This window comes from Manduca sexta, chromosome 19 (genome assembly GCF_014839805.1).
Source record: "Manduca sexta isolate Smith_Timp_Sample1 chromosome 19, JHU_Msex_v1.0, whole genome shotgun sequence".
NCBI lineage: Eukaryota > Metazoa > Arthropoda > Insecta > Lepidoptera > Sphingidae > Manduca > Manduca sexta.
Genome location: NC_051133.1, coordinates 10,351,280 through 10,364,811, shown reverse-complemented (window position 1 = coordinate 10,364,811; position 13,532 = coordinate 10,351,280). Strand labels below are relative to the sequence as shown.

Below are 13,532 nucleotides of genomic sequence, written 5' to 3'. Positions count from 1 at the left end.
TGTATAACAGTGTTTTAGTATGAAAAAATATCTCCAGGTAAAAATCTGTAATTTGTACCTACCATGTACTAAATTTAAATTGTTCATAGACAATAAAAAAACTAGAATACATTTGTTATTAAAATTTACGTTTTCATAAATTAATACAGCTAAATATAACTTTTAACTTCCTCATATTTTACCAGATACAATCGTTTCCGTTTTAATTAAATTAAGTTGTGTTACTTGTTTTTAAGATTGTCGTTTTTATTTATGAGAGAGACGGGAGGACAATTTGCAGTCTTAATATTGTAAGTTTATTAAAATAGTATATCGATCTTTATAATTAGGTTGGTTAGTATGGAAAATTGTTAAAACAGTATTTTTCAGAGTAGATACATAAACTATAACACTACGATGATGATTACAAAATAGTCATTATATTACTATAATTATAAAAATAAAACAGCACTTGTGCTAAGTACTTAAAATTAAAAACGACAATGTTTTAATATTTTTCAAATAAAACTTAATTTGAAAAAGGTCTTATTGATTCATTACTAAATAAATGTTAATAGATTAGATAGGGCTGTATACATCTAACTCGTATTGTATTATATTACATTAAAGAAAGCATCTAAGACACCTCGCTTAAGAAGACATCGCTTAATAAAGTACTGAGTAAGTTTTCACTTCAAATATTTGTAAAGGCTACGATTTAGAATCTTGAAACTGGATTTGGGGGTCAAAAATGGCATTAATATGTTTAGTTTTGTTTCGCTTATAACAAACCGTTTCCGCAGTTAGAATATACCGCATTTTGGCGACCTGCGAACGTTAAAAGTAAATTTACAAGCGTGAAACTCTTCTTTGTACATTTTTAGGTTAGGAATTTTTGGTTTAGTTTTGTCAAAAAAGTACTTTGACGAAACTTGAGAGTGGTGAATTTATTATCGGAGAGAATTATTTTAATACCACTTTCGACCTAAAAATCTGGTTAGAAGATTCAAAATTTTAAATTTTATGAATATCGTTAAAATATTATTGTATGAAAATCGTAAATAAATATTAAAAAATCAACAACGTTATCAACACCGACTTAATTCATTCGTAATATCAATTGAATCATAGAAAGTATTAGACATGGTTACGATTTTTATACGTTATAATAACATTATGCGTATTACAAAATCGCACCCACGTCATTTACGCAATGAATACATGAGTAAAACAATAATTTTGCGATCATTTTGGCCCACCTCCAACCTGTGCATACTTATCTAAGCGGCATTTTTATTTTTATCAACATGTTGGTTTATCTATTTATTGCGTCTGTGGACTATGACAAGAGGTCACACAATGTGAAACAAATTCGATATTTAAATTAGTATTCTAGCTTTACATTTTTATTTAAGTCTCGCTTAAAAACTATCGTATACCAGGTAGGTACCTACATTTTGTGTATAGGGAGCCGATAAAATAAACCGCTTAAGGTCGTGAGCGACAATCGCCCGACCCTGTGACCCCGTACAGCTCTGTAGATAAATGAACTCATAAGCACAACTTGTTCACAGTATTTACAAGTTATATATTATTGTAATGCACGCTCTACGTCCGCAAGGGAAACGTATCAAAAATGCAACCCGATCAGTTTAAATGGCGTCTCGAGGCCGCGATCGTTCGTTGCCCTCGAACGGTTATGTAGTGGCAACTTTATACACTTTGAAATTGCGAGGGTTACTGCAGTTTAATGCAGTGGAAAAGTTCCAATATTGATATGCAATTAAACTTGGTCGCAAGGCTGTGCGCCAACTGCCGCGCTACGTTTCACGGCTCTACATTAATTCGCACAGCAATACTTTCAATGAAGCAAGCGGATACTTTGTCTCGATTTCTATAATTACGCACATTATTTTAATATTGTGCATGTTTATTGATACACTATTAATATTAGTATTACCAACATCGTGATTGCTACTTAAATAACTTACGGCGACATAGGACGATAACTAAATGAAACTGTATATTTTGTTATAAATCATTATATATTGGTTAACTAAAAGACATAATCGTACTAGTAAAAACACGCAACTTTCCGAAATTCAACAATCATTTTTGCGGTAACCCTACTGGAGAACGGCCACGGCAAATTCCACTAACTGGCGTCCATTCCACATCGAAGTGTTGTAAATTGTATAATTAATTGCCTTTCGAGCGTGGTCCGCGGGCTTCAGTGACGTCAAACTTTGCTAACCATATTCAAACGAATCTGTGGCGGAAATTTCGACACATTTGATAATGAATTAAATAATGCTAATCAGCAAACATTAAATAAATTATCATAAAACTCTGAATGTTTCATAACATTAAAGTAATACGTATAAAAATAATTCGTTTGTCCGTTTATGTTATAATATTCTAATGATTGCATTTAAAATTGAGCCAGAAATGAATGAATGGTTTAATAGTTTAACAAACTTACGTATTGAAACCTTGGCCTTAACATTATGTTAATGTTTGTAGACAGAATGACAGAGAACATTGTAAACGAAGGAGTTCTTAAAACTAGTTTCACGTTCAACGATAACGAATTTATGTAATTTTTCCACTATCCGCCGGTTTATTTACAGACCAGGCAATAATTCTTTGTTTAATACAGACCAATTTTCTATTACCGAATTTGTATATAGTAAAAGTAAAGGATTAACGGTTTTTAGTGGATTAATATATACAATCGAGTGGTTGATGAATCTATGTAAAATATTTCATGTCAGCACGAGTGTTACAACTTAATGAAGCCGCCAGCACGGCGCCAACGTGGATTCCGGCAGCTGAGTATCTTTAATTGAGTACTAAAATTATTGAAATTTCTTTAACAAATTGTATCTCATCCATATTAATAAAATCAAACATGATTATGCGTCAGACAAATTTTAAAGCGGTTCTATCTGGTTTTGCCCGATGGATATATTTTATTTATGAATAATGAGACTCAAATAAAGTTTTGCATTTAAATCGCCATTGGAAACCAAAAACGCACTACTTTGACCTTAAACGGTCCGTCGCTTGACGAAATCTGCTTTCAATTCTACACTCTCCGCACTAGAAACCTAACTTTATTAAGTGCTAAAGTTTATGAGATTATATATTACAAGTAATGCGTAAAACTACAGTTTTGCAACCTTAAATCTTTATATTAGAGAAAGATTAGTAATAGAAAGCTATGTTATCCCTAAGTGTACCTAACGGCATCTATTTCCTCTAAGGATGCGTTTTACGTGAGCGCAAGGCGAGCAAGCGTAAAACCTGATTCAGCACATCCATATACCTATTAGTATAACTATATAACAGATTGTAATTGTTAGGTGGATTATAATACTGAGGACGAATTTATAAGTTTTCTAGTAAAAGAATGTTTGGCTACAGTTCAAGTGTTAACGACTATTGGCGCCAGCGCCTGCGCATGCGCCCACTATGTCACCCTTGTCACGAGATTAAACATTTCATCGAAAAAAATTGTAACATAATCATTTACTGAAAAAAAGAGTTTGTTTTATTTTGTAATATAAGTAGCAGCGAAATAAGAGTTTTTAATAAAATTACGACTAGCAAGTGACAATAACATTTATGTTTTTTTTTTTAATGCTAAAACGTTTTTTGCTTAATTACACTTTTTGTAGCAAAACCATAATTGTCGTTAAATAGAGTTTACACAAGAAGAAAATAAAATAAAAATCGTGCTCACGACTGCGGGTATATAAACTATTCAATTAAGTCATTGGGCCTCCTCGACGCTATGAATAAATGCTTAAGTAAGAAAGTTCTAGAAATCTTAGCCTTCATTCTGGAAAGAGAATGGGTATTAATTTTATTCGAGAATATATAATTCCAATGCGATGGAAAGTAAGAAGTCCAAACAATTGCGGGTACTTGGCTACTTGGAACTCAAATATTATGATAAATATTGATAGTTTATATCTAATTTAATGTTAAACCGCTGTATATTACTCTTTTTTTACAGACAGATAGTGATAAAGCTAATAAATTATATATTTGTTTTTTGTATATCTAAAATTTTATTATAATATCATTATATGCACTCTTATAACTATCTAGATCTGTATAATTATCTGGTTTGGATGTACCTAGACAGGTACAACTTTGTTGCAATTATAGAGGCGATGCTCTATGAGCGTCAGGCTTATAAATTTTATACAATCCGATTGTTCCATCTCAGCTATTTCATGGATATTTTATCCACACATCCTTAAGAACACTTTTATAACTAAATACAGTAAAGGTTTTAAATTATCTGAACGAGATATTAGTAAATGAAAATACATCAATACTGAGTTTAAAAACACTTAGTTAAGTGATGTATTATTTAACTTACGTGGAATTCTAAGTCATTTCTTTTTATATATCAGCGTCCGAAGTCAAGAAGCTTGCTACAATCGTTAACGCTAACTTTATGTATAGGAATGACATATCCTGGCGACAGACTTATCGATAAGACATGTAATTCCCTTACATTTTTCTGTTTTCTATTAGAGTTAACGATTGTAGAAAGGCATCTTGAAGCGGGCTAAGAAATTCAACAGTCATAAATTCTGCGTTCCGATATAAAGTAACAAAACGTGATAGCAGATTCCAAATACTTACCTATCTTATCAACAGTTAACATTCTGCACAGACGCGTCAATCCGTGCTAGTCACTTGACTGCCTGCTGAATGATAGCCGAAACAAAAGACCGCTTTACACTTACATGTTAATTGTTGGGTTTTTGTTGACCTACTTTAATGCCACAACCTTGAACGTGTTGGCACTTCATTATCCATCCTCGTGTATTTTCGAAATGTTAAGAACACTTGCGCTTTAATTGAAACAAATATATGCAATAAATTTTCTTAATTTATCTGAAATGTACAATATATGTATGTTTGTTTCGACATTCGGATATCAATAATTATTCAGATTATTTAAATGATTTGAAATCTATTGACTTCAGTGGTATAAAAATACGATTTAGGAGTAAGGAAGCTGATGGATCAGAAATTTTATATTTCATTACGGTATATATATATATATATATATATATATATATATATATATATATATATATATATATATATATATATATATATATATTTATAATATGTATATTGTATGATGATACATTTTATCCCAAGGCCATGTATAATTTAATGATTTCATAAAATAATTAAGTACTTATCGAAAGATTAAATATTGATGTATGTTTATTATTAAGAGTTGACTTTGCAGTTTTTTTTCTTAGACGAAACTTAGGTTTGATAATGTATGTGGCTTAGTGTAAATAAAAGAATAGTTATTTAAAAGAATAGAACTAGTTATAGAGATTAGCGGGTTTAAACAAATGATTATTTAAAGCGGAGAATTATATTATTATCAGAGTCAGGAGATAGTAAATCTTGATAATTTAATAGTTGGGATTTATATGCATAGAACATTATATCGATTGGTACTTAATAAACACTCTGATCACGATTAAGTATCTTTATATATTTTGTCTTCATCTAAAATCCCAATAGACTACTATATTCCAGAGTCTTTATAGCAACAAAAAACATGTACAAATTCATGCCAAACAACTATGACATAAACCTTCGATTGTTTGATAAACAGTGGGGCTAATATATAAAAGACTACATAACATTGTTACGGGTATTTAATAGTTCAGAGGAGGCACGTTCGTGACGCGCAGCTAAAGCTCGGCTCCGAGGGTGTGGCCTGTGTGGTCGCCTAAAAATAGCCTGCGCACGAGACGACCGTCTGGTCCTTTCCGATGCCGATGTAAATATGTCTTCTTTTACGTTTTTACTTTCATACGTCGACGTGGCGCGTCGCTTTACCCATGCATTTAAATTATCCTTAAATGCATCGCGATCAGAATGTTGTAAAAGTTTACTGCAATTATTTATAGGCTGACTGTTTTTCAGATTGTTATTTGTGGTTTTAAATTAACGGTTATAAAATTTTATATAAATTTAGAGTAGAGGTATTGACATGTGTGAATATCAATGATATCATTAGCTTAGGCTTCTTTTATACAAGTTAAAAACTGTATACGGACGTCTCATAAAAATTATACACATGTGCTACATTCATTATATGATGACTTCATCCTATAATATGAAATCCGCAAAGCTGATACATTATAATAGGATATTTAAACTGAATCTTACCGTGGTCTGCATAATTATAATTTTTGGTCACTATGAGATTTGAACTGTGGTATGATAAACGTAGTCCGGTATCATATAGTACTTTGTATTTCTATGCATTATTGATTCTGTTTATTGTTGAGGGAGATGAGTGGCGCTTGGAAATTATCAAAAATCAGACTTAAAATACATCGCTATACAATGTATTTCCTAATGTAGCATCAAAACCAATTGTGATTTTATGTTTGATAATTCTTTTTTTTATTTATTTAAAGGTCTTGTCGCTTAGCGACTGTATCGCCTAATAAAACAACTACAATGATTTCACCTTAAAACTAGCTTATATATTGCTTTAGCTCTATCGGACAGTGGATCAGCGAGAATAGTGTTGCATAAACCAATATCGTTTGATTTGATTAGTACATTATTTCTAGTATCTTCATTTCGGACGCACTCCATCAAGATATGATACTAATCGTCTATTACTCCATAGCCATTCATGTGATAATTCAATGCTAATAAAAACATGGATTGAAAATATAATTCTTACCTTAAATTCATTCTTAACGGGTTCAGAAAACATTCCACCGGAGAAAATGATCCCATCCACGAGCACGTTGCACATGAATGAAGCCGCTACCACTACCCAACCCCACCCGCCGTCAGGTGGCACCACCTGTCATGAGTAAAGGATACATTATTTTCGAATAAGCACCTGGCTTACATTAATACACACACAAGCCCCTACTGTTCAGTTTTTAAGCCCAGAATCATAATTTTACATTGTGTGAGTTTAGCGTTGTAAACAGGGCTTTCATGAGCGTTACCGTCTGTAGTAGAATACCCTTTACAAAAATCAAATCGGTTGCCCACCAAACCTAGCCCGACTGTCGCTAAGTGATAGACGTGGCGGTTTGCAATAACTAGTTCATAAAACTTGGCGACCTCGTATGGCAACACAGTGGTTCGTGCATGAAGAATAAGTACTGCGTCCTTTGTAAGAATAATGGTTGTTATTTCTCTTTCTCCAGCTTGAAAGACTTCCATAAGAATAAGCCCATAAGAATTCAGTAAAAAAAGTTGAGAGTGGTGTTTGTTTTTTTGACTAGACCCATGTTAATTCATGTGTGCTTTTGGGTCGTGTTGGTAATTTCAAAGTCCTAAAAATATTACAGTGTGATTTTCCTCTCGTGTCACTTCAGGTACGTAGTCTATATTGGGTGCTGTCGTAGGCGGAGCCATGGAAAAACGAATTTAGTTCAGTTGAGGATACAGAGATCATACCGACTTAGCAATTTTTTAACGTTGGTTTATGGTCGCAGCCTAGCCGATACAGGAAGGGTAGTTATCAGTTTGTAATTATCATTCAATGGGTTCTCCATCTGAACAATGATTTTTCTACAAATTGTATCTAATGATCTCGGGATCAACCTAGGATTGCGAGATCATAAATTATCCTTTGAATTTTAAATATTTCTATAAATAGAAATTACTCTCTAATATATGGAACATTGAAATTTATATTTAATTATACTCTTCACAAATTAAATTCCCAGAATTGAGAAATATGACGATATCTATAACCTTATGCTAAGTTCGTTGATTGTTTCGCATTTGACGTCAGATACCACATCAGCTCTATCGTCGAAATCTATGACTAATCAATAACTTATCTCTGTTGATAACACAATTAATGAAATTGGCTGTGCCCTTGATTGAACGCGTGATACATATACTTGAACTTGCTACAAAACGTGTATCCATATCTAGACAGAAACAATTAATTGTTCAATAAACTTTATTAGTTACATAAAAAATGGTTATAGAATTACAAATTAACGCTTTGTATTACATTTACCGTCGGTTAGTAAGTTTACAATATACCCTTCTATAATTGTTTTGGTTCTTGCGGTCATTTTTTTGTTATCCGGGCTGTAACTTCATATCGATAATAAAACGTAAGTTCCAAAAATAAGCATCACCCATACCAGAGCATCCACAACACACTCTGCTGTCTTTAACAAAATCTCCTTTCTTCTTCGCCACATTGTATTCAAAACCATCTTGTTATTTAATATTCGGGATTAATCTTTTTTTATAAAAATAACAATAGTACAGTCATTGTAATCTCAGCAAAGGCCAACGAAATAGTAGCAAGCAAACAAGCGTTTATTATTTTCTCTGCAATTTTCCGTAACATTCTCCTTCTTTTCAATTTTTTTTCAAATGATGTCATTGTTTTGCATCAATATGTGTTTAGATTTTTCTAGTTTAATTACTGAATTGGGAAACGATTGTAAGAATTCATCTCTTGTGAATATGTGGGCATCATCTCTACGTTCATAGCTAGCTGTTATTTAGTCATCGCAGCTACAATCATCAACACATTCTGATATTCTACTATTCTTCGCTGTTAGCCCACAGTTGGTTTTACTTCTTGGAGAAAAATTCGACCGATTCGAGATACCTTCTTTTTTGCTTTCTTTTCGAGGGCTTCGGTCAACTTTTTCAAAACTATATATAACTGCGCAAATGTGGTAGCAAACTATTAAAGCTATCAACGTGTCAATGTAGGACTGATATAACATAGCCGACGGTAAATGCAAAAAGCGGGGACATGTCGGTCAGTCCCATTTGATTGTGTTTGTTAAAATCTATAAACCATATTGATGAAATTATTTCAACTGTCACTGAATGTGACGTTGTCGTGTTTGAAGTTTGGTTTATTTTAATTTAATTAATTCATTTTGAGGTTTATTATATTTTTAATAGGTAGAAATACGTAGTTTGCTCTTTAGAACAGCAGCTAATGTATGAGATATTCTGAGCTCTACTCTTTTCATTTTCATTTCATTAAGTTTGACTGTAAATTATTTAAAACTGTCTAAGATATCTATGTTATAAATCATAACGATATGGAGTGGCACTTACTAATGCTGCCTCAGGTTCAGTATCCTCACTGGGAGAGTCACTCCGTCCGAGCCCGCTTTCATCGGAGGACGGCGTCTCGAATGGACGCTCGTCGGTCGCCACTCGCACCACCATGGTGTTTAAAAACTGCAAGGAAAACTCAATTTAAATATTTTTTTCTTTAGTCATTATTTCTATAATTAACGTCGATTTCTTTAGTAGTTCGATCAAACTCGTTAAAACTTATGTTTTTGCTGTTCCTACGAGTGGATTAATAATAATTCGTGATTTTGTAGGTCGGTAACCCGCAAGGTGGAGTCCGTCAATCATATTTTTAACTTCGATTCCTTGCAATTAACAATTGCCACGGAATATATACGCAATATATTTGAAGACTAATTGCCATCATAGATTTTGCAATATAATCTTCTGTTAATTACATATCATTACACGTGGTTCAATCAAGGCGCAACTTCACTTTACTTCGCCTAAATACGTGGAAAAATGTTGCCTTTCCATACTTATCTCTAATCTATAAATGAAAGCAATAAATAAATGTCTTTTTATGGGTGAAATTGGTCGTTAAATGTTTTACTTTCCATTACACGATGTGTTACGATATTGCACTCACATACGCTGTGTTATACGGAGCATGGATGTTTTAGTACTAGAAGTCATTAGAATTCGAATAATGAGATATAAAACCTGACTACTGCATTAATATTCACGGCACGAATAGGTAACATTTTCTAGAAAATTGTGCGGTGCCGTGGAGGTATCAGTAAGTGGAGAGATTGAATGTAGTACAAAAATTCACATGTTTTATTATAATATGGTTTAAAAGTATTTGTAAAAATTATACTATAGTTTTACTACCCTTGAAGGAAACAGGAAAATTGTTTGGATATAAGAAAATAATAAATCTCGGTCCTGAATTTTATTTTTGTCCGTCATGATTACACTAGTTACACTTGTACGCCGAGGTCTTACTCGTCCAGGGGCTCAAGCGTGACGGAATGTTTGTTAAATGTATACCGGCTGTAGCACGTGAACGACGCGTGAATCGCATGAGTTTACACCAAATAATACAATTACCATCTAAGATACATACACATTTTTACGTCGTAAATATTATTGCGATGATAACGTTGTCTAATTAATTTAATATACGTAACAGTACGTTAATGAGATCGCAACCTCGTGTAGTGAGTGCGTTCCATCACATGCTACGTGTTTAGCGCGTGTCCGTTCACAATACGTATGTATAATTATACAATTAAAGCAGATTTCAATTCACCTGTTTATACAATAACATAACATTATAATAGTTTTAATAATATGACGCACTATACACTGAAGCAGGTTAGTCCACTTTAAAACTATATTCTGCTTCAACTGAACCGTTATTATTGTATAGATTGTTGTCAACTTTTCCTATATAATATCACTTTGGATTACAGCAATTATAAAAAATGTTTTTATGTACGAAAATTTATATTGAATATTTACAGTTGTGAGTTTTTAATTGTACATTTCTATTAAGCACCTACTAACTACGGATGAAATATGATTAAATCTAATAAGATAATCACCTAATTCCTAAGTACGCACAAAATATCCTGCTCTAGCGGGACTTAACACTGTTTATTACATTTAATGAGTGGAAATCTATCGTAAGCAAAAATCAATAGCGCAATTATATAAATCTAATCATGAGGTATTTTAAAATAAAAACACAGCGTGTTGCACTTTATAGTGCACGATTCGAAGTCTTATCTCTCTTGGCCCATAGGTCAGATGATTTGTAAACTACTTGGACCGAATGGGAATTTACCGTATCCACATGGAAAATCTTAAAGCATGAAATTAAATTATCAGTGACGATATTAATTAACCTTATAACTAATCAAATATTGCTTATGCGAATTTTGAAGAATATATGATTCACATCCGTGATTTTGATGGATTTTGTACTATTTTTATATTTTATGTTAACGTGCTCTCGGTTATAGTGCCACTAGTATATGTTGGAAATAATCTTAAATGAAATATGTATATTTAAACAAACGCGGCGTGTCTTCTTAGCAGTTAGTACGTTGACCGTATGACCTAACTGACGTACTTTAGAATATACTGGGCCGTAATCAAGGGACACTTGTTTTCCGTTATACATTTTTATATGAACACGATAGTTAATAACTAAACTATAATAACATACATCGATGGTTCTCAAGTATAATTCCAAACGACTCTACATATATATTCATAAATTTTTATTCGTTTATAAAAATCTAAATTTAAGCTATTAAACCGGCTTAAAGTTTCAAACTAAATCATAATGCTCTGAAATCATATGTTAGTGTGGAACTTTTTAGTAAGTAAAATAGAACAAATATTTATGCAATATACTATTAAGGACACATATGAGTTCTATATTGTCTCTAAATTATATTAAGTGTTGGTAACAGATTCTTGAAATTGGACTTATTTGAAAAGAAACTAAAATTTGTTTATTTGCTTTTTAACTTCATGGCTCAGGACTAAATATCACATCAATATTTTCGGATATATCTCAGCCTAATTACGTACCTCCGCGTGTAAATCATAAGCGCCGTGCAATGATAACGCTGCGATAACTTCGGACGTGCCGACCTTAGTTATTCACTGTTTTAACTTTGCCATTAGTGATGCTTATTTATATTTTTTATTTCATATATTAATTATATATTTTTATTATACATAGATATGGAATCATCTGCGTAGTTGTTATCAAATTTATCTAATGAAGTGATGTAATGTGAGCGGCATAAAAGCTTAGATTAAAAGCTTTTATCATAACGCCAACGTGTCGGCAGGTTAACACAACAAAATAGATAATAACAGACTAAAAATTACGATAGTTTTATTTAATTATAATTAATTTCATATTTATTCGCTTATTTTAATCTGCATCCTCAAATTAGTGTCAACGATACTAATGTCTCGTGTATTGGTAACGATTGTTTATCGCCATAAACTATTCGGTCATAATATATAACTCATATTATGCACATGTATTTAAATTAAATGTGTAAAGAAACATCACGTGCGTGGGGCATGAATTGTAAAAATATGAAACACGAAAATTCAATTAGATCGATATCCCTACATATAAATGTTTACATTTCACTTAACTCTTAATGTTATCATGTAGAATAGGTCAATGTAGAATAGTTATTACTTAAATTAAAAATATAACGTAATAAAATATGCAGATATTACGCGAAATGTATGTAAACTTCTGTTTTTAATGTTGATGTTATGAATAAAGCTTTGATATGTGATGTCAATGTGATGAAATATAGCTGTGTTTTTGTTCGCGTGGGGCTATTTACCGCGAGTAAGGATGCGGTCACTGTACGCCGTACAGGCGTGCAAAAATAATTCTTATTCCACCAATTGTAAGTTTATAATAGACCAAAATCTTTGCTAAGTTTTATAACAGCTGGAGATTGACTGCATAATTGACAGTTTGAGTTTGTTTTGAGTGAATAAACTTTAAAATACACTGAATATTAAGTCAGATAATATTATATTATAATCCAGTGGCGAAGAGTGAAATTTTTTAAAAGGTAACCCGATGCAAAAAATCATTTGCATTGGTTAACAAATCGCTGCTATTTTAAAAGAAAAGAAAATTGATGACAGGCGTAAATAAACGTGAGAGGGAAGCCGGTAGGAATCTGGTTGTATGGACGCTTCGCCACTGTTACAATCCATTATTTAGAAAAAAAATCTATTCTCATTATACGCATACATATTTTTAGACATGTTACTGGATATAAACCGATGATAGATAATTAAATACGTATATATTCTTGAATCACTGTTTTACCAGATTGTGCTAGCCATATAAACCCGACTTAGCTGTAATTGCTGATAACATTTGAACTTTAGAGCAATGTGGCGTCTTTAATGATAATATTGTATCAGAAAAACATTACTGTTTGCCTGGATATCTCATATAAAATAAACAGGGAGAAATCACTTACATGTAAGACGTAGGCGTATAGATGTAGAGTTAGGAACTAGGAAACGAAATGTCACGACTCATAGGTTAAGTTTCCGCAGCGAGTTAAATTGTTATTCCAAGATAAATACCACATGTGTATCGGGTTTTGTAGAATTAAATCCACGCAGTTCCAAAGCATAAACTAGACTATTTAGCCTAGCTCATATTTACAGAAGCGACTCGACTTAATAATATTATGATTTGTTATGGGCGGTCGTATTGCTTACCATCAGGCGAAAGGCAAGCTCGTCTCGTCATTCGTAATAAAAAATAAGAAAAAAAATATACTTATAGGCAAGATTTCGTGGTTTGGCTCCAACCTTCTGGGTTATATGTATTCAGATTTTAAATTTTGTGATTATTTTAAGTAGAGAGTCTATGTAGCTTA

The 13,532-nt window shown here is 32.3% G+C and overlaps 1 protein-coding gene across 2 annotated transcripts in view; it reads right to left on the bottom strand.

Annotated features, from left to right (window-relative positions):
• LOC115440820 (monocarboxylate transporter 7) overlaps nucleotides 1-13,532 on the bottom strand; it is a 35,322-nt gene that overhangs the window by 8,281 nt on the left and 13,509 nt on the right. For both annotated transcript variants that reach the window (XM_030165294.2, XM_030165295.2), the window contains exons 2-3: nucleotides 9,115-9,240; nucleotides 6,734-6,859 (exon numbers count right to left, since the gene is read on the bottom strand). In XM_030165294.2, the coding sequence (XP_030021154.1) occupies nucleotides 6,734-6,859; nucleotides 9,115-9,228 (240 nt within the window). In that variant the 5' untranslated portion in view covers nucleotides 9,229-9,240. The remainder of the gene's footprint in view (nucleotides 1-6,733; nucleotides 6,860-9,114; nucleotides 9,241-13,532) is intronic.